The sequence below is a fragment of the Palaemon carinicauda genome, chromosome 26 (genome assembly GCF_036898095.1).
Source record: "Palaemon carinicauda isolate YSFRI2023 chromosome 26, ASM3689809v2, whole genome shotgun sequence".
NCBI classification, from domain to species: Eukaryota; Metazoa; Arthropoda; class Malacostraca; order Decapoda; family Palaemonidae; genus Palaemon; species Palaemon carinicauda.
Window position 1 is genome coordinate 104,329,480 of NC_090750.1, and position 25,605 is coordinate 104,355,084.

Consider the following 25,605-nt stretch of genomic DNA (forward strand, 5'->3'; position numbering starts at 1 on the left):
GATTCGAGCCTCCCTGTACCTGGACGACTGGCTGCTCAGAGCGTCGTCCCGTCATCGCTGTCTGCAGGACCTTCAATGGACGTTGGATCTTGCAAAGGAGTTGGGACTGTTGGTGAACATAGAGAAGTCTCAGCTGACTCCCTCCCAAACGATTCTCTATTTGGGGATGGAGATTCACAGTCTAGCTTTTCGGGCTTTTCCGTCTGCCACCAGGATAGAGCAAGCCTTGCTCAAAGTCCGCCTCATGCTGAGGAAAGACCATTGCTCTGTGAGAAGTTGGATGAGCCTCCTAGGGACGCTGTCATCCCTGGAACAATTTATCTCTCTAGGGAGACTTCACCTTCGCCCTCTCCAGTTCCATCTAGACTCCCATTGGAACAAGAACAAGACTTTGGAGGCGGTCTCGATCCCGATCTCCGAACCAGTAAAGACGTGCCTGAACTGGTGGGACAGCAATATAGGTCTTCGAGAGGGTCTGTCCTTGGCGGTCAAGAACCCAAACCACGTGTTATTTTCAGACGCGTCGGATTTGGGTTGGGGAGCGACTCTGGACGGTCTGGAATGTTCGGGTCTTTGGACGTCAGATCAGAGGAGCCTGCACAACAACTGCAAGGAGCTGTTGGCTGTTCACTTGGCCTTGACGAGTTTCGAGAGTCTTCTCCGAAACAAAGTGGTAGAAGTGAATGCGGACAACACCACAGCCTTGGCGTACATCTCCAAGCAAGGAGGCACTCACTCCCACACACTGTTCGTCATCGCAAGGGACCTCCTCATCTGGTCAAAAGATCGAGGCATCTCACTGTTGACGAGGTTCGTCCAGGGGAAATTGAACGTCTTGGCGGACTGTCTCAGTCGGAGAGGTCAGGTGATCCCTACAGAATGGACCCTCCACAAGGACGTGTGCAAGAGTCTTTGGATGACTTGGGGTCAGCCCACCATAAACCTATTTGCGACCTCACTGACCAAAAGGCTCCCGACCTATTGCTCTCCAGTCCCAGATCCAGAGGCGGCCCACATAGATGCCTTTCTGTTGGACTGGTCTCACATGGACGCTTACGCATTTCCGCCGTTCAAGATCATCAACAAGGTTTTGCAGAAGTTCGCCTCTCACGAAGGGACAAGGTTGACGTTGGTTGCTCCCCTCTGGCCCGCGAGAGAGTGGTTCACAGAGGTACTTCAATGGCTGGTAGACGTCCCAAGGAGTCTGCCTTTACGGATGGATCTCTTACGGCAGCCCCACGTAAGGAGTCTTCATCAAAGCCTCCCCGCGCTTCGTCTGACTGCCTTCAGACTATCGAAAGACTCTCAAGAGCTCGAGGATTTTCGAAGGAGGCAGCCAGAGCGATCGCGAGGGCTAGGAGATCATCTACTATCAAGGTCTACCAGGAGGTCTTTAGAGAGTGGTGCAAGTCCTCCTCTATTTCCTCTTCCAGTACCTCTGTAGCCCAAATTGCGGACTTTCTCCTGCATCTGAGAAATGTTCGCTTCCTCTCTGCTCCCACTATTAAAGGCTACAGGAGCATGTTGGCGTCTGTTTTCAGACATAGAGGCTTGGATCTGTCAAATAACAAAGATCTCCAAGATCTCCTTAAGTCCTTCGAGACCTCTAAGGAGCGTCGTATGTCAACTCCCGCTTGGAACTTAGACGTGGTCCTAAGGTTCCTAATGTCAGACAGGTTTGAGCCATTGCATTCAGCCTCCCTGAAGGATCTCACCCTCAAGACGCTTTTTTTGGTGTGCTTGGCTTCGGCTAAAAGGGTCAGTGAGATCCATGCTTTTAGTAAGAACATCGGCTTCTCTACAAATAAAGCTACATGTTCGCTTCAACTTGGTTTTTTGGCCAAGAACGAACTGCCTTCTCGTCCTTGGCCTAAATCTTTTGAAATACCTAGTCTGTCAGAAATCGTAGGCAACGAAGTTGAAAGAGTACTGTGCCCCGTTAGAGCTCTTAAGTTTTACTTAGCTCGAACTAAACCATTACGAGGTGGTTCTGAGGCCTTATGGTGCTCCGTTAAGAAGCCCTCATTGCCCATGTCTAAAAATGCGTTATCGTACTTTATTAGATTGTTAATCCGGGAGGCACATTCTCATTTAAATGAGAAAGATCGTTGTTTGCTTAAGGTCAAGACGCACGAAGTGAGAGCGATAGCAACTTCGGTGGCTTTTAAGCAAAACAGGTCTCTTCGAAGTATTATGGACGCAACCTTTTGGAGGAGCAAGTCGGTGTTCGCTTCATTTTACTTAAAAGACGTCCAGACTCTTTATGAGAACTGCTACACCCTGGGTCCATTCGTTGCAGCGAGTGCAGTAGTGGGTGAGGGATCTACCACTACATTCCCTTAATCCCAATATCCTTTTAATCTTCTCTTGAAATGTTTTTAATCTTGTCTTGGGTTGTACGGAAGACTAGGAAGTCTTTCGCATCCTTTTTGATTTGGCGGGTGGTCAAATGTCGTTTCTTGAGAGCGCCCAGATTAAGGGTATTGATGAGGTCCTGTTATAAGGGTGTTCGCCCTGGATATAACAGCTTCTGGGAGTCTTTCAGCATCCTGAGAGGATGGCTGGGCTTCGTGAGGAAAGCGGACTAATGAGGCAGAGTAATCGTCAGAGTCAGCTTCCTTACCAGGTACCTATACTTAAGTTGGTTTTTTATGAAATAATTGTCAAAAAACTCTTGAGCATATACGCCTTTATTGTATTAATACTGGTCTTTACCCACCACCATGGGTGTGAATCAGCTATTATATATTCACCGGCTAAGTTTAATATTTAAAAATGATATTTTGATTATAAAATAAATTTTTGAATATACTTACCCGGTGAATATATAAATTAAAGGCCCTCCCTTCCTCCCCGATAAGAGACCCAGCGGACTGAGAAGAACTGGAGAAATTGACAAGTATATGCGGTATCTGGCCGATAGTCGGCGCTGGTGGTCACACCCGCAACCTTCACGGTGATCGCTCGCGAGTTTTTGGAATCTGTCGAGCCGTCGGAGACGTCAGCTATTATATATTCACCGGGTAAGTATATTCAAAAATTCATTTTATAATCAAAATATCATTTTTTGTACATTATAGGAGAACTAATCTTATAAATATTTCCTCAGGTAGCTCAATACTATTCGGCTTGAAATCATTGTAACTCTGGTCAAGAATATACAAAGGGAGTGATGGCTGACCCTGCATATTCAAAGGTGAGGTTCTCTTTGTTTTGAAGTTACTCTCGGGCACACTATTGTATCTTATTTCTCTTCCTTTTTTAAAAATTTTTATTGTTTAGATATAAAATATTTAGCCTCCTGGCTAGTACAGTGGTAACGTGTTTCCCTAGCATTTCGCATGGCAAGAGATCGATCCCCGCCCAGGACCGTGAGTTTAAGCTGTTTACTGGGGAGGCTACTGCTGTGGTAGGGCACCACAGTGGGTGGTTGGGCTTGCCCGGCTGACGTTCTGGTGAGCATCTATTTTGATGGAACCGGAACTGAAGCCAGTCACCTTTAACCTTTAACCTTTAATGTCACTGTTCTTAAAATGTTATTTTAATTGTTTATTACTGTACTTCTCTTGTAATTTTTTTCAATATTAAACTTACCCGATAATCATGTAGCTGTCAACTCCGTTGCCCGACAGAATTCTATGGAGGGATACGCCAGCTATCACAATACTAGAAGGGGGTGTATTTACCAGCGCCACCTGTGGCCAGGTACTCAAGTACTTCTTGTTGACACCTCCTCAATTATTCCTCTGTCGTGCTTCCGGCAAGACGTTCTGGGATACGCTTATGTTCTTGGAGTATTTTCACGACTTTGGTGAAGTATTTCTCTTTGATTTCGGCTGTCGCTTTACTGGAAACTTCTATATTAGCTTAGTTAGCTTTTGGAATTAATTTGATTAATTTTGGTGATGAGAGAGTATGAACTCTCGTTCACTTTTCAATGGCCGACCCTTCCCTTAGACGGAAGTGTTGGTGTCTAAGAGAGTATAAACTCTCTTTCTTAATTTTCCTTAACAAAGTTATAGATTTATTTTATATCTCTCCGCCTCTTATAGGCCTCTTCGATTAACTTCCTTTTATTATAAACTCATTAAAATTAATTTTTATATTTGTTTATTTTCGACCTTCCTAATAGTAGGCGGTCTTTTACCGAAGTTAATAAACTTTGAGCCCGTCATTTCGGTTTTACCTGTTAACATATTATGCTATTTCCGCCACAGAGTTTGAAAGATTTTCTTTGACAGTCTCGTACTGTTTTCAAAGCTGAACTAACGTTTTGTTTTGTCTCTGCAGTTGTTGACGTTCAGAACGTTCAACTTGCACTCTATCGTTACGATAGAGAAAGAATGTTCACGGTTTCACGTTGCAGTAAGAGTAACCGTGTCTAGCGTTTTGTTTATTCTTTCTTAACTTAATGGTTTTGATCCTATAAAGGAACTTTTCAGTTTTTTTCCTTTAACAATAATATGTTTTAACGATATATATGATTGGGCTCTTCTCTCAGGTTCTAAGTCAAGAGAGAGAGAGAGAGAGAGAGAGATAGAGACGGAGGGAGAAAGAGGATAAACGTTTCATTCAAGCCTGCCAGGCGTACGAGTAACGTCGTTATCGTTTTTTTTTGCTCTTCTCCCTAGTCTCTTTAGGGGAAGAAACTAAACGTTTCTAGAGTGATCTAGTGTTTAGTCTCTTTCCAACCACTGAATTATCTTTCATTAGATTTTTCTGTTACATTGTAATTCTGTTTTCGCAATTACTAACTTTGAGAAAGGATAGAATTGCGTATTTCAGGTACTAACCACTTAAAGTTTCGAGTTCAGTGAAATAAGTGCAAACAGAAATCAAAGTGATAAGTGATTAGTGCGTGAGGGTACTTTTGTGCGCGCCAGTCGTCCTCCCAGTCCGGGACCTCTTGCAAGCTCCCAAGCCCAGGGGAGAAGCAATGTCGAAGGGCATAAGGGTTCAGCAGGCCTTGATCGGCGCACAGAAGTATTCTCGGTGGTTGTGGGCGTGTCTTACCCAGACCGTCACTCCCACCCGCAGACGATTGAGCCCTTATTTTGCTCGTCTGCAGAAGAGATTAGGGGAGAAAATAAAGGCAGAGTAACGCTGGTCTCAGGTCTCAAGACTTCTTAAACGTTAAGTCCAGACCTATGCCAGACGTACGAAGTTAAAGTTCACAACCCGAATGCAGTCATTGGGTTAGCTCTGACTCTCCTCAGTCATCAGTTGATTACACTCCGCCTAAGAGGAGTAAGGTTCTGCCACAACAGATCTCTGCTGTTAAAGCTTTACCTCAGCAGAACTTAGTGTCTGCCGACCCCAAGTTAACTCTACTGCAGTCCACAACTTTCGGTCTTGATGCGTGAGTGTCGGGCTGAGAGTGTTGCACCTCCTCCTCCGCCTACACTCCCTCCACCTGTTCTCGCTCCGCCTGTGCTCGCCCAGCCTGCACCTGCTCCGCCTGTGCTCGCCCAGCCTGCACCTGCTCCGCCTGGTCGCAGCACCATCTGCCAGGCGTACGATGTTGTGAACTCTACTACAGTCCATGCAAGCACAGCTTTCGGACTTGATGAGTGAGTGTCGGGCTGAGAGTGTTGCTCCTCCGCCTCCGCCTACACTCCCTCCTCCTACACTCGCTCCGCCTGATCACAGTACCATCTGCCAGGCGTACGATGTTGTGGACTCTACTACAGTCCATGCAAGCACAGCTTTCGGACTTGATGAGTGAGTGTCGGGCTGAGAGTGTTGCTCCTCCGCCTCCGCCTACACTCCCTCCTCCTACACTCGCTCCGCCTGATCACAGTACCATCTGCCAGGCGTATGATGTTGTGGACTCTACTACAGTCCATGCAAGCACAGCTTTCGGACTTGATGCGTGAGTGTCGGGCTGAGAGTGTTGCTCCTCCGCCTCCGCCTACACTCCCTCCACCTACACTCGCTCCGCCTGATCGCAGTACCACCTGCCAGCAGTTCCACCTGCCAGGCGTACGATGTTGAGACACGTGCTGAGTTTGCTGTTCCCTGTGGTGTTCAGCCTCCGCCTTTCTTAAGGCAACCTTTACATTGGGATCAGGAGGATTATACCTCTCTTCCTCCGCCTCCACTTGCTGCTCCACCAGTGATGCAACACTCGGTTGAGGTACAACAACCTCTCCCGTCCATGAGTCAGTTTCCTCAGCTCTTGCTGCAGCGAGCTCAACCCTCCATAAGGCAAGCACCACAACACCTTAGCCTTGCGCCTCAGGAGCCTCAGCTTGCGAGACATTTACCTTGTTCTGCGCAGCCTCTTCCTCATCGCGCTCCGCTCACACCACAGGAACTGGAACTTGCTACTCCGCTTCCGCCAACCGCTCAGCAAGCGCAACCCTTGGGTTCAACCACTCATGCTAGGAGTCAGCCTCCTCCACCCATGCGCCTTCCTTCTGCTTGTCTTTTATTCAGCCTTTGCAGACTGAGCCTCAGGTGTTCCCTCATCGGAGTCTTGAAGAGGAAACCACACTATTGTTGTTCCAGCTCGTTCTGACTCTGCTGTTCAGCATACCATGGTTTAAACCCCATGCAAGCATGCATAAAGCACTCTAGCACTGGTCATGGAATTTCTGAGAAATTTTAAACGCCATGCACACGCTCTGCTTTCCTTTCAGCAGGCTCTGCTTACAGCAGGCTCTGCTTACTACACATGCTCTGCATACAACATGCTCTGCATACAGCATGCTCTGCATTCAGCATGCTCTGCATACAACATGCTCTACATACAGCATGCTCTGCATACAGCATACTCTGCATACATCATGCTCTGCATACCTTACCGCATGCTTCTCAAACACATCTTGGGTTGTTGCCAACTCACTAGACTGTCAAGCAGTTTCATAACGTTGCCTTCTAGTCTGCTGCTTTGCACCAGTGAACCCTCACTCAGAGAACTTAGCTTTTTCTAGGATAAGGTCCCTGTAGATGAGAAAGTTCTTTTCTCCCTCCTTCTGATATTCCCTTGAGGACTCTGTCATTTGGAGGGAGCCTTTAGCTGCATAACCTCTTATGGACTTTTATTTAAGCATAACATGCTTACAGGGAAGGTAATGGTTACACTTTAGCCGCTAATCCCGTCTGTTACCACACCTGCTCCCATAGACCTTGAGCTGTGTTGCATGACATGCAGTCCAAGCTTAGTCCTTGTTAGAGGATTTTTTGTTTACGGAGTCAATGTGTCACGGGGAAGACGTTCAACAACCAACAGAAGGGACTTGTTGTGACGCAGTGCGGCAACCTCAGCAACCCGTTAAGGAGTTGTCTGTACGACCCAGACAGTCTAGACAGATTCGGGTTGTCACTGTACTTCCTCGCTTGCCCATGATTGACAGTTTACAGACTGTGCAGCAGTATCATGATCTTGTGTCCGGCTCCGTCAGACGACTGGCTTTTAAGAGCTCCCTCAAGTCGTCGCTGTCTGGAGATTTTCAAATGGACTATGGATCTGACCATGGAACTGGGCCTCCTGGTCAATTTTGAGGAGTCTCAGCTCGTTCCATCCCAGACCATTGTCTCCTTGGGTATGGATCTTCAGAGTCGAGCTTTTCAGACTTGTCCGTCGGCCCCAAGGATCTTCCAAGCCCTAGAATGCATCCAGAGCATGCTGAGAAGGAACCGATGCTTAGTCAGGCAGTGGATGAGTCTAACAGGGACACTTTCATCGCTGGCCCTGTTCATCGAGTTAGGGAGACTCCACCTCCGCCCCCTTCAGTATCATCTAGCTGCTCACTGGATAAAGGACATGACGCTAGAGACGGGCTCAGTTCCTGTTTCCGAAGAGATGAGGTCTACTCTAACATGGTGGAAGAACAGCATTCTTCTCAAGGAAGGTCTATCTTTGGCTGTTCAGATCTCCGACCACCGTCTCTTCTCGGACGCATCGGACACGGGCTGGGGTGCGACACTGGACGGACAGGAATGCTCGGGAACATGGAATCAGGAGCAAAGGACACTTCACATCTATTGCAAGGAGTTGTTGGCAGTTCATTTGGCCTTGATAAACTTCAAGTCCCTCCAGCTTAACAAGGTGGTGGAGGTGAACTCCGACTACACCACAGCCTTGGCTTACATCTCCAAGCAGGGATGGACTCATTCGAGGAAGTTGTTCGAGATCGCAAGGGACCTCCTCATTTGGTCAAAAGATCGAAAGCTCACGCTGGTAACGAGGCTCATTCAGGGCGATATGAATGTCATGGCAGATCGCCTCAGCCGGAAGGGTCAGGTCTTCCCCACAGAGTGGACCCTTCACAAGAATGTTTGCAGCAGACTTTGGGCCCTGTGGGGTCAGCCAACCATAGATCTATTCGCTACCTCGATGACCAAGAGGCTCCTCTTGTATTGTTCTCCGATTCCAGACCCAGCAGCAGTTCGCGTGGATGCCTTTCTGCTGGATTGGTCCCATCTCAACCTGTATGCATTCCCGCCGTTCAAGATTGTCAACAGGGTACTTCAGAAGTTCGCCTCTCACAAAGGGACACGGCTGACGTTGGTGGCTCCCCTCTGGCCCGCGAGAGAATGGTTCACTGAGGTACTGCAATGGCTGGTCGACGTTCCCAGGACTCTTCCTCCTAGAGTGGACCTTCTGCGTCAACCTCACGTAAAGAAGGTACACCCAACCTCCACGCTCTTCGTCTGACTGCCTTCAGACTATCGAAAGACTCTCAAGAGCTAGAGGCTTTTCGAAGGAGGCAGCCAGAGCGATTGCCAGAGCAAGGACGACATCCACTCTCAGAGTCTATCAGTCTTAATGGGAAGTCTTCCGAAGCTGGTGCAAGGCCAATGCAGTTTCCTCAACCAGTACCACTGTAACCCAGATTGCTGACTTCCTGTTACATCTAAGGAACGTAAGATCCCTATCAGCTCCTACGATCAAGGGTTACAGAAGTATGTTGGCAGCGGTTTTCCGCCACAGAGGCTTGGATCTTTCCTCCAACAAAGATCTACAGGACCTCCTTAGGTCTTTTGAGACCTCAAAGGAACGTCGGTTGTCCACTCCAGGCTGGAATCTAGACGTGGTCCTAAGGTTCCTAATGTCATCAGGATTTGAACCGCTCCAATCAGCCTCTTTTAAGGACCTCACATTAAAAACTCTTTTCCTCGTGTGCTTAGCAACAGGTAAAAGAGTAAGTGAGATCCACGCCTTCAGCAGGAACATAGGTTTCACATCTGAAACGGCTACATGTTCCTTGCAGCTCGGTTTTTTGGCTAAAAACGAGCTTCCTTCCCGTCCTTGGCCTAAGTCGTTCGAGATCCCAAGCCTGTCCAACATGGTGGGGAACGAACTGGAGAGAGTACTTTGCCCAGTTAGAGCTCTTAAGTACTATCTAAGAAGGTCAAAACCATTACGAGGACAATCAGAAGCCTTATGGTGTGCTATCAAGAAGCCTTCTCTACCAATGTCTAAGAACTCAGTTTCTTACTACATCAGGCTTCTGATTAGAGAAGCAAATTCTCATCTGAAGGAAGAAGACCTTGCTTTGCTGAAGGTAAGGACACATGAAGTGAGAGCTGTGGCTACTTCAGTGGCCTTCAAACAGAACCGTTCTCTGCAGAGTGTTATGGATGCAACCTATTGGAGAAACAAGTCAGTGTTCGCATCATTCTATCTCAAAGATGTCCAGTCTCTTTACGAGTACTGCTACACCCTGGGTCCATTCGTAGCAACGAATGCAGTAGTAGGCGAGGGCTCAGCCACTACATTCCCATAATCCCATAACTTTTTAACCTTTCTCTTGAATACTTTTTATGGGTTGTACGGTCGGCTAAGAAGCCTTCCACATCCTTGTTGATTTGGCGGGTGGTCAATTCTTTCTTGAGAAGCGCCAAGGTTAAAGGTTGTGATGAGGTCCTTTAGTATGGGTTGCAGCCCTGTATACTTTAGCACCTTTGAGTTGATTCAGCCTCCCAAGAGGAACGCTGCGCTCAGTAAGGAAGACGATCTTATTAAAGGCAGAGTAACGGTTCAAGTCGACTTCCTTACCAGGTACTTATTATTTCATTGTTATTGTGGATAACTGATTATATGAAATATGGGATACTTAGCTATCCTTTAATCTTGTACACTGGTTTTCACCCACCCCCCTGGGTGTGAATCAGCTACATGATTATCGGGTAAGTTTAATATTGAAAAATGTTATTTTTATTAATAAAATAAATTTTTGAATATACTTACCCGATAATCATGATTTAATCGACCCTCCCTTCCTCCCCATAGAGAACCAGTGGACCGAGGAATAATTGAGGAGGTGTCAACAAGAAGTACTTGAGTACCTGCCCACAGGTGGCGCTGGTAAATACACCCCCTTCTAGTATTGTGATAGCTGGCGTATCCCTCCATAGAATTCTGTCGGGCAACGGAGTTGACAGCTACATGATTATCGGGTAAGTATATTCAAAAATTTATTTTATTAATAAAAATAACATATTTCCTTGTTTTCTCTCCACACTGGGCTATTTTTCTCCGTTGGAGCCCTTGGGCTTGTAGTATCCTTTTCCAACTAGGGTTATAGCCTAGCTAGTAATGATAATAATAATATAGCTGAAACATACTTTTAAAACTTGAAAGAAGGAAATTTAGTTGATGTAATTTTAACATTCAAGATTTCTTGCTTTTATTTTTGTGAGTGAGATATCAATTTTCTTCCAGTTTAGAGTTTACTTTTCCATAAGATGATACATGATGCATTAATGGTGCAAATAAGTACAATGCCGTACTTCCTTATTATGCTTGAAAGGTCCACAATGATGTAAGACATGCATAAAACTGTGTATGTTTTTATTGATTACACAGCGAATTTTAAAGCTTTCGTCTGTTTAGTGACCAAGTCCATAAATGATGGAAGAAAACTTCAAACTTTGATGTGTAATCTACAAAAAGCATCATCCTCATCCCCTCCTACTCCTATTGACGCAAAGGGCCTCTTGTTAGATTTTGCCAGTCGTCTCTATCTTGAGCTTTTAAATCAATACTTCTCTATTCATCATCTACTTCATGCTTCATATTCCCTAGCCATGTAGACCTTGGTCTTCAAACTCTTCTAGTGCCTTGTGGAGCCCAGTTAAAAGTTTTTTACACGTCTTATGTCATTGTGGAACATTTTTATTATTATTAGCTAAGCTACAACATTAATTGGAAAAACAAGATGCTATAAGCCCAAGGGCTCCAACAGGGAAAAATAACCCAGTTAGAAAAGGAAATAAGGAAATTAATGAATGATATAAGAATTAATGAACAATTGGAATATTTTAAAAATATTAATACTGTAATATTAAAACAGATATTCCATATATAAATTATAATAAAGACTTGTTCAACATAGAAACATTTGTAGCAATTTTGAACATAATAATGAAACCCTAAATGTGAGTGTCATCCTAATTTGTTTTCCTGCAGGTTCCTCTTCAGGATCCAAGCATGGCCCCTTCTGCTCCTCCGGTCGATGCCGCCGTCTCTCCCGGCTCGGCACCCCCACCTCATATTTACGATCCCCCTCCTCCGTACGAAGCTGGGAATTACGTCCCCCCTCAGGGATTTCAACCTGCTGTGTCTGGACCTCCAGCTGGTCCTCCTCCAGTTGGCTATACTCAACCCGGAGTACCTGTGCAGTACGTACAGCAGCCGCCGCCACCGCCACCCACACAGATCGTTTTAACGCAAGGACAGCCTGCTGGAGTGGCTCAAGTAGTTGTGACTCAGACTCTTGCTCCAGGTGTTTGTTCTGTCTGTAGGGTGAGTATTTTATCGGCTTTTACGTAAGATACAGACCTGTCAAATCACCTAACAACCAAGTCTCTTAATCCAAGTCACCTATGGTCTAAAGCCAAGTTACCTAATAACATATATGTAGATATATTTGCCTACATTGGCAGGGCTGGTCACTTAGATTCATTTACATTTGATTTATTTAGGGTTGAATTAGTTGGGTAAGTTAGGTTAGGTTAGGTTTCCGTGTGGTTTTATGTATGCTTTGTGTGCATTGCTAACTTGGTTTTTATATCTTTACCATTTGTACAGTATATTGTACATGTGAAAATTAATCTCTGTGACCAATTAGGACAATGTAGGTATATCTCTACATATTAGGTGACTTGGCTTTTAGATATAAGGCTAGGTGACTTGATCGTTAAGGGATTTGACTTTTAATCAATACAGAAAGTTCTCAACTTGAGTCGCTGGCAATAGAAATAGTATGCAGTAATAGTATGAGAAGAAGAGGGATTGACAAACTAAGAAAATTTGTGGGAGAAGCCTGGCAAAGAAATATCATAAACTGATAGGAACGAAAGGAAGCTTTTAAGTTGACTCTTGTTGAATTTTGACCTAGCGGAGGCTTCACCTAACTCGCATGCTTACGATTTTTAATCGCAAAAGTCAACAGATAATTTAGATTATTATAATATTATCTTGCTTACTGGTTTAGATTATACAATATTGTTTAATTACAGAATTTCATTATGAACGTTTTATACCGTATCTGAGGTTATGATTTCAGTTGTATATGTATATACGATTGTTTGTTAGTCGAATATTGGTAAATTAGGAACTTTCGAATTCACAATTGTTCCGTAACCGAAATACAAACCACGCTATTTACATTGGGTTTACCTTTCGGCGTAGCTGAAATGACGAGCCAATAGTTTTTAACGAGGGTTAATTACCCCCCCGCTCTTGTTAGCGGGGGTAGGGGAAGGGATAGCTTGCTACCCCTCCCCCCCACACACCGGTGATTTGCTTCACTTCACTTTTGGCTCCGGCGATGAACAGACGTGTCTGTCCATCGTCCTCGTTGACAGCCTTAATCTTTTTCTGCTTTTTCTTTCAGTTTGTGTGTGTGTGTGTGTTTAGAAGTTGGCCACCTTTATTGTTTGCTATGAGCAAGTGCCCTGGAATTGCCAGCCCCCCTTGTGGTACTTTTATGTCGGCTGTGGACACTGATCCTCACACCCTTTGCCCGCAGTGTCGAGGCCGACGGTGTGATCAAGAGAATACGTGTAGTGAGTGCAGGGAGTGGTCTGCCTCCCAGTGGGAGAGGTTTGGCCGTCGGCGTAAGAAGAAGTCCATGAGAGACCGTTCTCCTTCCGGGGTTGCCTTGAAGGAGGAAGGTTCTCGGGACTCTTCTTTCGCCGCCCAAACCTCCTCCGAAGCTCCCCCTCGTTCGGCTCCTAAGGAGAGTCTGCCGAGTGGGAGCGCAGGCCCTAGTTCAGTTTCCCGACCTTGGATTGGGGGAGAGGGCGTTGCCTCCCATAGCGGGGCGGTTCCTCCTCCTCCTCCGGGGGAGGGTATTGTTGATGAATCCTTGTCTAACGATGATCTCTTTCAGATTTGGGCTTCCCTGGGGCTTAAGTCCCACTGATTACCGCCCAATTTCCATAACTCCCATATTATCTAAAGTTTTTGAACGTCTTCTGGCAAAACGTCTTAATAGGTTTGCTGAAGGTAATCATCTATTCCCTAGTTTGCAATTTGGTTTTCGGAAAGGCCTTGGAGCATGTGATGCCCTTCTTACAATCTCCAATGCAGTACAGAAATCCCTCGATTGTGGTCGGGAAGTTCGTATGATTGGCCTTGATTTTAGTGCTGCCTTTGACCGTGTTAATCATGAGGCCCTTGTTTTCAAACTGAAACAGTTGGGAGTGGGTGGGTCGTTTCTTAGCATTATTATTGATTTTTTAAGTAGTAGATCTCAAAGAGTTGTTGTTAATGGGCACCATAGTGAGTATAGGAATGTGATATCCGGTGTTCCACAGGGTAGTGTTCTTGGCCCATTACTTTTCATACTATATACACATGACATGTGGTTTGGCCTAGAAAATAAGCTTGTTGCATATGCAGATGATGCTACTCTCTTTGCATCAATTCCATCCCCTGAATGTAGATCTGGGGTTGGTGAATCCCTTAATAGAGATTTAGCTAAAATTAGTGCATGGTGCAAATTATGGGGTATGAAGTTGAATCCTAACAAAACTCAAAGTATGATTGTAAGTAGGTCAAGGACGGTGGCTCCTCAACATCCGGATCTCAGTATTGATAATGTTTCTTTAAATTTGTATGACTCTTTCAAAATTTTAGGCGTGATTCTTGACAGCAAATTTACTTTTGAGAAACATATAAGGTCTGTGTCTTCTTCAATTGCACAAAAAATTGGCTTATTGAGAAAGTCTTTTAAGATATTCGGTGATCAATCTATTCTGAAGAAGTGTTTTAATTCTTTTATTCTACCTTGTTTTGAGTATTGTTCTCCTGTCTGGTCTTCAGCTGCTGATTCTCATCTTAATTTGTTGGACAGAAACTTACGGTCTATTAAATTTCTTATTCCTGATCTAGATATTAATCTCTGGCACCGTCGATCAATTAGTTCATTATGCATGTTGCATAAGATTTTTCATAACTCTGACCATCCTTTACATTCAGATCTCCCTGGACAATTCTATCCTGTTCGTAATACTAGGCAGGCGGTTAATTCTAATAGCCAGGCCTTCTCCATCATAAGACTCAATACTACGCAGTACTCTAGAAGTTTTATTCCAGCTGTTACCAAGTTGTGGAATGATCTTCCTAATCGGGTTGTTGAATCAGTAGAACTTCAAAAGTTCAAAGTTGGAGCAAATGCTTTTTTGTTGACCAGACGGACATGAGTCTTTTTATAGTTTATATATGACATTTTTGTTGTTGACGTTGTTAATAGTTTATATATGATATATCTCTTTTGACATTACTTTTTTTAGAATGATTTATTGTTAATTTGTTCTCTTCAGTTATTTATTTCCTTATTTCCTTTCCTCACTGGGCTATTTTTCCCTATTGGAGCCCCTGGGCTTATAGCATCTTGCTTTTCCAATTAGGGTTGTAGCTTGGATAGTAATAATAATAATAATAATAATAATAATAAGGGCCTGCCCTCCAGGGTAGCCCTGATTGACCTTGTCCAGTTAGGAGCCACTGTTAAGCAGTCGCCGGTGATAGCAGAGGTAGACCCTCTGTCTATCGTCGACGTTGTGGTGGCAGAGGCTTCCGACGGGGCGGGTCAATCCTCTGCAGGTGCCGTTGTGGATGTTGGTGCTGTCGGCTCTCCTCCCCCTTCCGTACATCCTTCGAAGGGGGAAGGGAGTCCCGCTGGCTCTTCTGCTGCCCAGCCTCCCTCTAAGGGGAGTGCTTAGACTGAGACTCCCCTTCGGAGGACTGATGGTCCTGACGATCTTCCTCGTGGCCGCCTTCACCGTAAGGCTCACCGTCCGCTGCGTCGCAAGGGCCTCCCGTCTCCTTATAAGGGTACTAAGAGGCGCCTTTTTGGATCTTCACCTTCTTCCTCCGAAGGGGACTCTCCTCGCCTTAAACAGCCTGCAGCTCCAGCTTCCTTAGACCTCTCTGGGGATCGGTCTCCTACGCCTTCCAGACCTTCAACTTCTGGGGCAGATGTTCAGCAGCCTGACCTCGTCACCCGACGGGCAACGGTCCCTTCGGGGCAAAGGGATTCTTCCCTTGTGCGTGCAGTGTTAGCGCACAGGCGCTCTCCTGCTCGTCAGCGATCTCCTGTTCGCCAGCGCTCTCCTGATGATCGCCCCTCTTCTCGCCAGCGCTCTCCTGAGGACATCCTTCAACCTGTTGTTCCTGTTGAGCGCCCAGCGCGCCAGCGTTCCCCTGCTCGCCATTCTGCAGTGTTAGCGCACAGGCGCTCTCCTGCTCGTCAGCGCTCTCCTGTTCGTCAGCGCTCTTCTGAGGACCATCGCCCCACTGCTCGCCAGCGCTCCCCTGTGGTCTCTGAATATCCTGCAGTTCCTGTTGTGTGCCCCGCGCGCCATCAGTCTCCTGAGCGCCCTCGCGATCCTCAGCTTGTTCCTGCACAACATCGCTCGCGTGTTTCCAAAACGCACGTACGCCCACGCGCCTCCTGTTCCTGTGCCTGTTCGTGAACGTTCGCCTCTGCGCCCCGCGCCGACTGTTCCCTCACAGGATTCCACGCGTCGCCCTCTTGCTCACCAGCGATCACTAGCTCGCCAGCGATCACTAGCTCGCCAGCGATCACAGAAGCTTCAACGTTCGCCTGCTCGTCAGAGTTCTCCTGCACTTACGCGATCACCTGAGCATCGGCGATCTCCAGACCGCCCGCGTGACCTATCGCCTGCGCGCAAGCGTTCTCCAACGCGCCGTCGCCCAGAAGATCTGGAAGGACATGGGTCGCCTTCTGGTAGCTTGCCCTCGCGCGGTCGTTCGCCTACGCGATCTACGCGCTATCGCTCGCCAACGCGTCACCATGCGCCAACGCGCCAACGCGCCATCGCTCGCCTACGCGCCAGCGTTCACCAGCGCACCACCGATCGCCTGCTCGCAATCGCTCTCCCACACGCTACAGGTCTCCTGAACAACGTCGTCAGCGGTCATCGGAGCGTTCTCGCTCACCCGCGCATCAACATGCTCCCTTGCCGACGCACCAACGCGTTCGTTCACCGGCTTGCCCACGCGCTCGTTTGCCTGTACGCCCACTCGCCCGCGCGACCACCGTTCGCGCCGGATTTCGCAGCCCGTGATAGCAGCAGGAACGCGTGTCGCCAGACCGCGCTCAGGATCGCCTCCACCAAAGCGCAGGACTCTTGTGCAGGATAGAGAAGACACTTCAGAGAGGTCAGTGCGACTTTCTTCCCCTTTTCCTTTTCAGGCAGGTCCAGTGGTGTCCACTCCGAAGGATCGCCCGATCCCCTTCCCTCCAGCGGGGATTTCGAACTCTGTGTCCGTGGAGCGACAGACTTGGTTTGGTCCTCTGATGCGGGCGTTAGTGAAGGCTATGAAGCCAGCACTCTCTGATCAAGGTCACAAGCCAACAACTGCCTCACCTCCGCTGAAGAGAAGGAGAGGAGTGGACTTCGTGGTGACTTCCCCCAAGGAGAAGTTGGTTCCTAAGAGGTCTGTCGGGAAGGCCCCATCCCCTTCGCAGGCGTTTTCTCCTTCTCCCTTGGACGAGGCTTTTCCGTCCTCGGGTGAGTCCAGTGAGGTGATAGTCTCCCCCTTGGCACCAAGGGGGGAGCCTTCTCCTCATGGAGGAGCCTTCTCCTCATGGAGGAGAATCGTCTCGCATGGAAGGTGCTCTCCGAACCTCTTTGTTGGGATCCTGTATCCCTCCCAGGAGGGAACCCAAGGACTCCAAGACCATCCCGAAATCGTCTTCAAGGATTCTCCAGGAACCCGCTGCTCCCCAGGAGAACGTCCATGCTTCGCCCCAGGAAGAGATTCCGGGCACGGGAGACTTAGCTGCCAGCCCACAAGGAGGAGATCATGCCTTCTGGCAGGTCCTGAGCCTGATGAGGCAACTCAACGGGTTCATGGACCCCGTGATCGCCCCCCGAGAAGGCAAGGACACGGTCCTGGACCAGGTGTTCGATGTTCAGAAGGCCCCTAAGACCAGTGCGGCTCTGCCCTGGTCCCGGGGATTGAAGAGTGCCAGAGCCAGGGCCAATGCCCAACTCGCGATTCTTGCCTCCTCCAGTCGTTCCTCTGCCGGGAACAAACTCATCCCACCTCCTCGTCTCCAGCAGAGGAGGTATTTCGAGATCTTAGGCTCCATCACTCCGTAGAAGAGCTGGCTAAGGGAGTTCCTTTCGAGAAGCTCTCCGCCTGGCAGGTGTTGTTCTCGGCGTCGGAGATCCTGAGCCAGGAGAAGGTCGCGAAGTGCGCCATGCAGGCCACTTCGTGGCTGGATATATGGCTAGGAACTCTGGGCATCCTATTGCGCTCCGAGGACTTGTCTAAGGAGACCAATAGGAAGGCCCTGGAGACCTTCTTACTCTCGGGCACCCGCTCCATCGAGTTCCTGGCGCAACAGGTCACCACCCTGTGGGCCAACTCGGTATTGAAGCGGCGCGATGCGGTGACCGAGAGGTTCCACCCGAAGGTCCCCGCCGTGGATGTGTGTAGGCTCAGACATGCTTCCCTTCTTGGGGAGAATCTGTTGGAGCCACAGGATATGGAGCGAATGGCTGAGAGGTGGAGGAAATCTAGCCAGGACTCCCTCCTCCATAGGGCCCGTACAGCTCGGCCTATAAGCCTCCAGCTCTGCAGCAACAGCAGCAGCAGCCTCGTAAGGCACCGAAGCAGGCACCGGCAGCTAAGAAAGTGGTGTCTAAGCCCCAGCCCTTTCCAGCCAAGGTCAAGAGGGGTGGTAAGTCCTCCAGGGGAGGCAAGACTCCTAGAGGGAGCGGCCGCGGCCGCAAACACTAGGAGTGGCAATCCCCCCGCGTGTCCACCTGTGAGGGGATGCCTTCGACGTTGCGTGCACAGGTGGCAGCAACACGGGGCCAATGCTTGGACGGTTTCGGTGATCGGCTAAGGCTATCGCGTCCCGTTCATAACATCTCAACCTCCCCTGACAGCGAATCCAGTGTCGTTGAGCTCCTATGCCATGGGATCGGTAAAGGGGCTAGCCCTTCGGGGAGAAGTCGAGACCATGCTCAAGAAGGATGCTCTCCAGGAGGTCGTCGACGGCTCCCCAGGCTTCTTCAGTCAACTCTTTCTTGTAAAGAAGGCGTCTGGAGGCTGGAGACCTGTCATCGACCTCTCGGCTCTGAACGGGTTTGTCAAGCAAACTCGGTTCAGCATGGAGACAGCGGACACGGTCAGACTTGCGGTGAGACCTCTAGACTTCATGTGCACACTGGATCTAAAGGACGCGTACTTCCAGATCCCAATGCATCCGTCCTCCAGGAAGTACTTGAGATTCTGCCTAGACGACAAGATCTACCAGTTCAAGGTGCTGTGGTTCAGTCTCTCCACAGCACTTCAGGTGTTCACCAGAGTGTTCACCCTGATTTCATCTTGGGCGCACAGGAACGGCATCCGTCTCCTTCGTTATCTGGACGATTGGCTGATCCTAGCAGACTCGGAGTCGACCCTTCTTCGGCACTGAGACAGGCTTCTAGGTCTTTGCCAGGATCTGGGGATCGTGGTAAACCTCGAGAAGTCCTCTCTGCAGCCAACCCAACGACTGGTTTATCTAGGCATGCTGATAGACACCAATCTCCACAAAGCCTTTCCATCAGACGACAGGATAGCAAGGCTGAGGAGGGTGGCGGAACCCTTCCTCAGGCGAGAAGAGCTTCCCGCCCAATCGTGGTTGCGTCTCTTAGGTCACCTGTCCTCCCTGGCTCGTCTGGTTCCAAACGGCCGCCTCAGGATGAGATCCCTGCAGTGGCGGCTCAAGTCCCGGTGGAATCAGGGATCCGATTCCCCGGACGTTCAGGTCCCGATAGGATCTTTGCAACGGACGGACCTGCGGTGGTGGCTGGTCGACGAGAACCTGCGAAAGGGAGTGAGTCTTCTCGTCCTCCCCCCGGAATTGACACTGTTTTCGGACGCGTCAAAAGAAGGGTGGGGGCCGCACGTTCTGAACCAGAGGACCTCAGGCCTTTGGTCAGAATCAGAAAAGTGCCTGCACATCAGCCTGCTAGAGTTGAAGGCCGTCTTTCTGGCTCTTCAACAGTTCCAACGGACCCTGGCGGGTCACTCCGTGGTGGTGATGAGCGACAGCACCACAGTAGTGGCTTATATCAACAAGCAGGGAGGCACTTTTTCGCAGCAGCTATCCCATCTTGCAGTAGATATTCTAAGGTGGACCGAAGTCCACTCGATAACACTATCAGCTCGCTTCATTCCTGGCAAGAGGAATGTGCTCGCCGACAGTCTGAGCAGGGCCTCGCAGATAGTGAGTACCGAGTGGTCTTTGGATCCTCAGATAGCCAACAAAGTCTTGACTTAGTGGGGTTCCCCGACCGTGGACCTGTTCGCGACAGCGTTGAATTTCAAGCTGCCTCTGTACTGCTCCCCAGTCCCGGACCCCAAGGCTCTCTGGCAAGATGCTTTCCAGCAACGGTGGGACAACATCGACGTGTACGCCTTCCCACCGTTATGTCTGATGAGAAGGGTGCTCAACAGGACCAGACTATCGGTCAACTGTTCGATGACTCTGGTAGCTCCGCTATGGCATCACGCGGAATGGTTCCCGGACCTTCTGCAGCTCCTGACGGAGCTCCCGAGAGAACTTCCTCCATGACACGAGCTTCTCAGACAACCCCACTCCAACATCCCTCACAAGGCCGTGGCCTCGCTTCGGCTTCACGCCTGGAGACTGTCCAGCGTCTCCTCACGGAGAGAGGCTTTTCGCAACAGGTTGCGGAGAGAATGTCTCGGCACCTGCGAAAGTCCTCTGAGGGAGTCTACCAGGCGAAGTGGAGAGTCTTTTGTGGTTGGTGTCGTGGGAGGGGTATCTCTCCACTCGATGCCACTATTCCAGCAATAGCGGAGTTCCTCGTATATCTGCGGGAGGAAATGCGCCTTTCTGTCTTGGCAGTGAAAGGCTATCGCTCAGCCTTAAGCTTGGCTTTCAGGCTGAAAGGCGTGGACATTTCTTCCTCGCTAGAACTCTCTCTACTCATACGTAGCTATGAGCTTACCTGCCCCCAGTCGGAAGTGAGACCTCCTTCTTGGAACGTGGTTTGGGTCCTCAGGGCTCTTAAGAGACCTCCCTTTGAACCATTACGCCAGGCCTCCGATCGCCACCTGTCTTGGAAGACGGCTTTCCTGCTCGCTTTGGCTTCGGCCAAGCGGGGTAGTGAACTTCATGGTCTCTCGTACGACATCGCCCATTCAAGGGGATGGGGGAAGGTAACGTTCAGGTTCGTCCCTGACTTTGTTGCCAAGACTCAGAATCCTGGGGTGCCGGATCCTCGGTTCGACTCTTTCAGGATCGCGAGTCTCCGTTCTGTAACAAGCGACCACAGCAGCTGCTACTATGTCCAGCGAGGTGTCTGAGGTACTACTTGAAGAGAACAGCTGCAGTGCGTCCTCAAGTGCGAGCATTGTTTGTAAGCACAGGCAGGACGAAGAGGAGGGTCACCAGGAACACCATCTCGGCTTGGATTCGAAGGGTTATCCACCACACCTTGAATCCAGACCCTCCTCCGTCACGTCGCCCTAGGGCACACGACGTCAGGGGTGTTGCTACGTCCCTGGCCTTCAAGAGAAACTTCTCTGTGACACAGGTGCTTCAAGCTGTGGTCTGGAAGCGTCAGACGACCTTCACAGCCCACTACCTGCAGGACGTGACCCACAGGAGCCTCGATACGTTTTCTATCGGCCCTGTGGTGGCTGCACAACAGCTGGTCTAACCTCAGGCTCCTTTATGGACAAGTAGCAGTAGGTTGAGGGCGTTGTTACCCGGTTTTAGTCTGCGTGCATGAAAGAGTATGTCTGACCCTTACTTCTTTCTTCATTCTCCCCTCTCTTGGGGAAGCAGCATCCTGGTCTTCGCATAGCTGACCTCGACCTCTGCAGGTAACCCATGCTTCCTTGTGCTCCTAGTATTAAGCTTAATACTGTTCCGTCCCCCATACCCTGACGAGGTGGTATTGGGAACGTCCTATCCTAGATTCCTATCTAAAGGTCTCAAGGTCAACTTCATAGGACGAGTGACACTTTCCTCCACACACAACTTATGTAGGCCACTCGTTCCTAGCGAAGCAAGGAACTTGTGAGGTGCAGGGGCTCCTTCTCTCAAGTGCTACTCACTGAGAGGCGGAGTCCCCGGGCAAAGCCGAAGTCAGTAAGGCTGGGGACTTTCCACCCTTCCTAAGGGGTAAGTCACCCAATGTACATAGCGTGGTGTGTATTTCGGTTACGGAACAAATGACAAATTCGGAGGTAATTTGTATTTTTCCTAACCATACAAACCTTCGCTATTTACACATATTTGCCCGCCAGCCCTGGCCCCCAAGTCAAGTCCTACCTCTAAGTGAAGTGAAGCAGTTCACCGGTGTGTGGGGGGGGAGGGCTAGTAAGCTATCCCTTCCCCTACCCCCGCTAACTAGCGCGGGGGTAGTTAACCCTCGTTAAAAACTATTGGCTCGTCTTTTCAGCTACGCTGAAAGGTAAACCCAATGTAAATAGCTAAGGTTTGTATGGTTAGGAAAAATACAAATTATCTCCGAATTTGTCATGCTGATAGGCTTGTTACACTTTGGTATGGCTGTCTCTATTATATTGCGCTATATTATGTTATACTGTATGTAGTATAAGAATAGGATGTGTCATCACGTGTCCAAATCATCTCAATGTTTGAATTTACAGACTGTTTCTCCATCCTATGGACTCTGCAGATTCCTCTTTGTTGTTATAATATTCCTTGAATCTTGTCATTCAAAGGTCATACCTTTTCAGAATATCCTAACTTTTTTTTTTTCATATGCATAGACAAATCTTTCATCCTTTTTGGAATTTATTCCATTAGTTAACAACAGGTAGTGTATGTGGGCGAGTAGCCCTACCCACTTTCTTGTCAAAGACTCATCACTTTTTTGTCTTCATCTGCAAATAGTACTGATGTACTCTTATTACTGTTATTATAATTATTATTATTATTATTATTGTTACAACCTAAGCTACAACCCTAGTTGGAAAAGCAAGATGCTATAAGCCCAAGGGCCCCAACAGCAAAAAAATAAGCCAGTGAGGAAAGGAAGTAAGGAGATAAACAAACTACAAAAGAAGTAATGAACAATTGAAATAAAATATTTGAAGAACAGTCATCATATCCTACGCCTATTGACGCTAAGGGCCTCAGTTAGATTTTGCCAGTCGTCTCTTTCTTGAGCTTTTAATTCAATACTTCTCCATTCATCATCTCTCGCTTCACGCATCATAGTCCTCAGCCATGTAGGCCTGGGTCTTCCAACTCTTCTAGTGCCTTGTGAAGCCCAGGTAAAAGTTTGGTGAACTAATCTCTCTTGGGGAGTGTAAAGAGCATGCCCAAACTGTCTCCATCTACCCCTCACTATGATCTCGTCCACATATGACACTTGAGTAATCTCTCTTAGAGTTTTATTTCTAATCCTGTCCTGCCATTTAACTTACAAGAACAGTCTTTCTTCTTCCCAGCTTTATCCCTATTCGGGGTCGCCGTTTCTAATGAGTCTCTTCCATCTCCCTCTGTCCTGTGTCATCTCCTCCCATACTCCCTTCTCCCTCATATCATCTCTAATGCAATCTCTCCACCTGGTCTTAGGTCTTCCTCTCCTTCGTGTTCCATCCACCTCCACGTCCATCACTTCTCTTGAACAGTAACACTTCTCAAGAACAGTAACAACATTAAAATAGATCTTTCAGCTTTTTGAGTTGCCACAGGCAGAATATATGACATCCTCTCACAGTTTGCAGGTGGAACAATAATTTCCTGGTAAAGGTTCTATCTTCACATGTTCCTCCTTGTAGACTCTCATAAGGTGTGTGAAGAATATCAAGTTGGCAATGATGAGGAAGAAGTAAATTGCGCGGACTCGTGTTGTGTGCATCTTTACTCTATTAACATTACTGTCATCGTCGTCGTCGGCGCCCACTCGTGTCCGAGTATTGGGTTCTGTAGTTAGCCATCAGCCTCCTATCAGAAGAAGGGTGGAGGAAACGACAGAATGCCAGTAGCTGGGTATATTGTTTTGGGTGGTCGTGGCTTTGCAACGGCCACGCACACGCACTTGGCCCACATAGTTTTCACCGCGGCTCAAGACATATGAGACAGGCGGCTTCTCCGATGTTGGTTGCATCGGGCTGCCGGGTTCTTGTTATGTCAAGGCCCGCCTTGTTGCCTGCCCGATTGGCAATGCCTTCTTCCGCCGGCGCTGGGAAGCTCCGCCGTTGGGGTCTTGTTTGGTTTGGTTTGGTTTGATTTTAGAGTTTTCCTTCTCCTAGCCTTTGCCTATCTGAAATAAAGGAGAAGGCCTATAGGAGTCCAGTCTTGGTCTGGTCTCTCAGAACTGGCCTTAGCGGTATGGTTGAGCCTGCCAGGGTGGATAAACTACCCCACCGCCATTGCCCAGCCCATCATTGAGACACTCAAGCCCCTCTACTGCAGCAAAGTGCTGGACCTTCAGTACTGTATACATGCCAAAAAGGGAGACATATATGACGGGTACTTTAGGGGCGACTGATCCTTTTGTTTTAAACAAAAGAGCGTATTGTATGAGGAACAGGCAAAAACCGTAAATCTAGGCTTGAGGGTACACTTGGGCACACTATTCTATCCTGTTTCTCTTCCTCTTGTGTTTTTGAAGTTTTTATCCTCTTGTTATTTTCAATTTTGTATAGTTTATATATGAAAGATTTTTAAAAAATTTATTATTGTTCGCAAATTTCTTGTAGTTTTTCCTTATCTCCTTTCCTCACCGGGTTATTTTCCCTGTTGTAGCCCTTAGGCTTCTAGCATCCTGCTTTTCCAACTAGGGTTGTAGCCTAGCAAGTAATAATGATAATAATAATAATAATAATAATAATAATAATAATAATAATACATTATGAGTGGTATCTTTGTTATAGAACAATCTAAAATTGTGGTAAAAATTTATTTCTTAAAGATTTGTCATTATCTATGTATGCAGAATGTTGGGTATATCCGAGTCTAAAGTAATTTCTTTTTTTTTTACAGAAAGGTAAGATGAGGAATACTCGGACGGCTTGCACTTACCTCTGCTGTCTGTTCCTTTGTTTCTTCGGTGTTCTTCCCGGCATCATTGCTTTCTGCTGCTGTTGCCGTAAGCCCAAATGTAGCCACTGTGGATATACTCCCTAAGGCCACTTCCTGCCGCTGTTGTCGTGAACCCAAAGGTAGTCACTGTGGTATAGCCCCTAAGACCATCCTTTTTTTAACGAGGGATGGAAAGTAGCAAATTTTATTATTAATATTTTCTAGAGGTAGCGATTTTTTTATCCAATTTAGGTACTCGTGCGAAATAAACGATAGATACAAAGAATCAATGAAGGTACCAATATAATTCAGGAACAGCAAAGCAGGGGATATATTATTTCTTACCGACATTTATGTATTGATACGCAGTTTTTGTCTTATCGGTAAAGAAAGCCGTTGAAGATGTTTTCAAGACGACAAAATTTCTCAAAGATTTTTAAGTATCTTGAAATCCAGTGTGAAGTTGAGATTTTACAGATTTATATTTCCTTAAGATTTTAATACTTCCATTAAAATTTTTATCGCATAAAATTAAATTTTATCTTAGAAAAGGTAAGTTTTTATATATTTTATTTTTTTTTTAGATTTTTTATAATATGTACATTACTGTATAGAGCAAAAGATGAAATGAGATATTTGCTCCTAGGGGTATTCAGATACTAAAGTATCGCTACATAGTGTTGTGAAGGTGCGATTATAGCTGGTGTCATTTTTTCTAGTGGCGATTACTTTTAATCCATGGAAAAGGGTGATAATGGAAGTCTCATTTTAATAAAACTTATCTGAAATTTACTGCCATTCCTTCGAAGAAATTAACCCTTTTACCCCCAAAGGACGTACTGGTACGTTTCACAAAACTCATCCCTTTACCCCCATGGACGTACCGGTACGTCCTTGCAAAAAAAGGCTATAAAAATTTTTTTTTTCATATTTTTGAAAATTTTTGAGAAACTTCAGGTATTTTCCAAGAGAATGAGACCAACCTGACCTCTCTATGACAAAAATTAAGGCTGTTAGAGCAATTTAAAAAAAATATACTGCAAAATGTGCTTGAAAAAAAAATAACCCCTGGGTCTAGCGTAAG

At 47.4% G+C, this 25,605-nt stretch overlaps 1 protein-coding gene across 1 annotated transcript; it reads left to right on the forward strand.

Moving 5' to 3' along the window:
* The first annotated feature begins 3,105 nt into the window (after positions 1 to 3,105).
* Positions 3,106 to 25,394, forward strand: LOC137620360 (protein SPEC3-like). The gene is made up of 3 exons (XM_068350589.1): positions 3,106 to 3,196; positions 11,420 to 11,755; positions 24,483 to 25,394. The coding sequence occupies exons 1-3, from the start codon at positions 3,173 to 3,175 to the stop codon at positions 24,624 to 24,626; spliced, it is 504 nt and encodes a 167-aa protein (XP_068206690.1). The 5' UTR covers positions 3,106 to 3,172; the 3' UTR covers positions 24,627 to 25,394.
* The last annotated feature ends 211 nt before the right edge of the window (positions 25,395 to 25,605 follow it).

What these genes read in the sequence shown, in the direction of transcription:
- LOC137620360 (XM_068350589.1), top strand. Translation starts at nt 3,173, where the DNA reads ATGGCTGACCCTGCATATTCAAAG. An exon ending in CTGACCCTGCATATTCAAAG is followed by an intron (nt 3,197 to 11,419) that starts GTGAGGTTCTCT and finishes GTTTTCCTGCAG; the next exon opens with GTTCCTCTTCAGGATCCAAG. An exon ending in GTGTTTGTTCTGTCTGTAGG is followed by an intron (nt 11,756 to 24,482) that starts GTGAGTATTTTA and finishes TTTTTTTTACAG; the next exon opens with AAAGGTAAGATGAGGAATAC.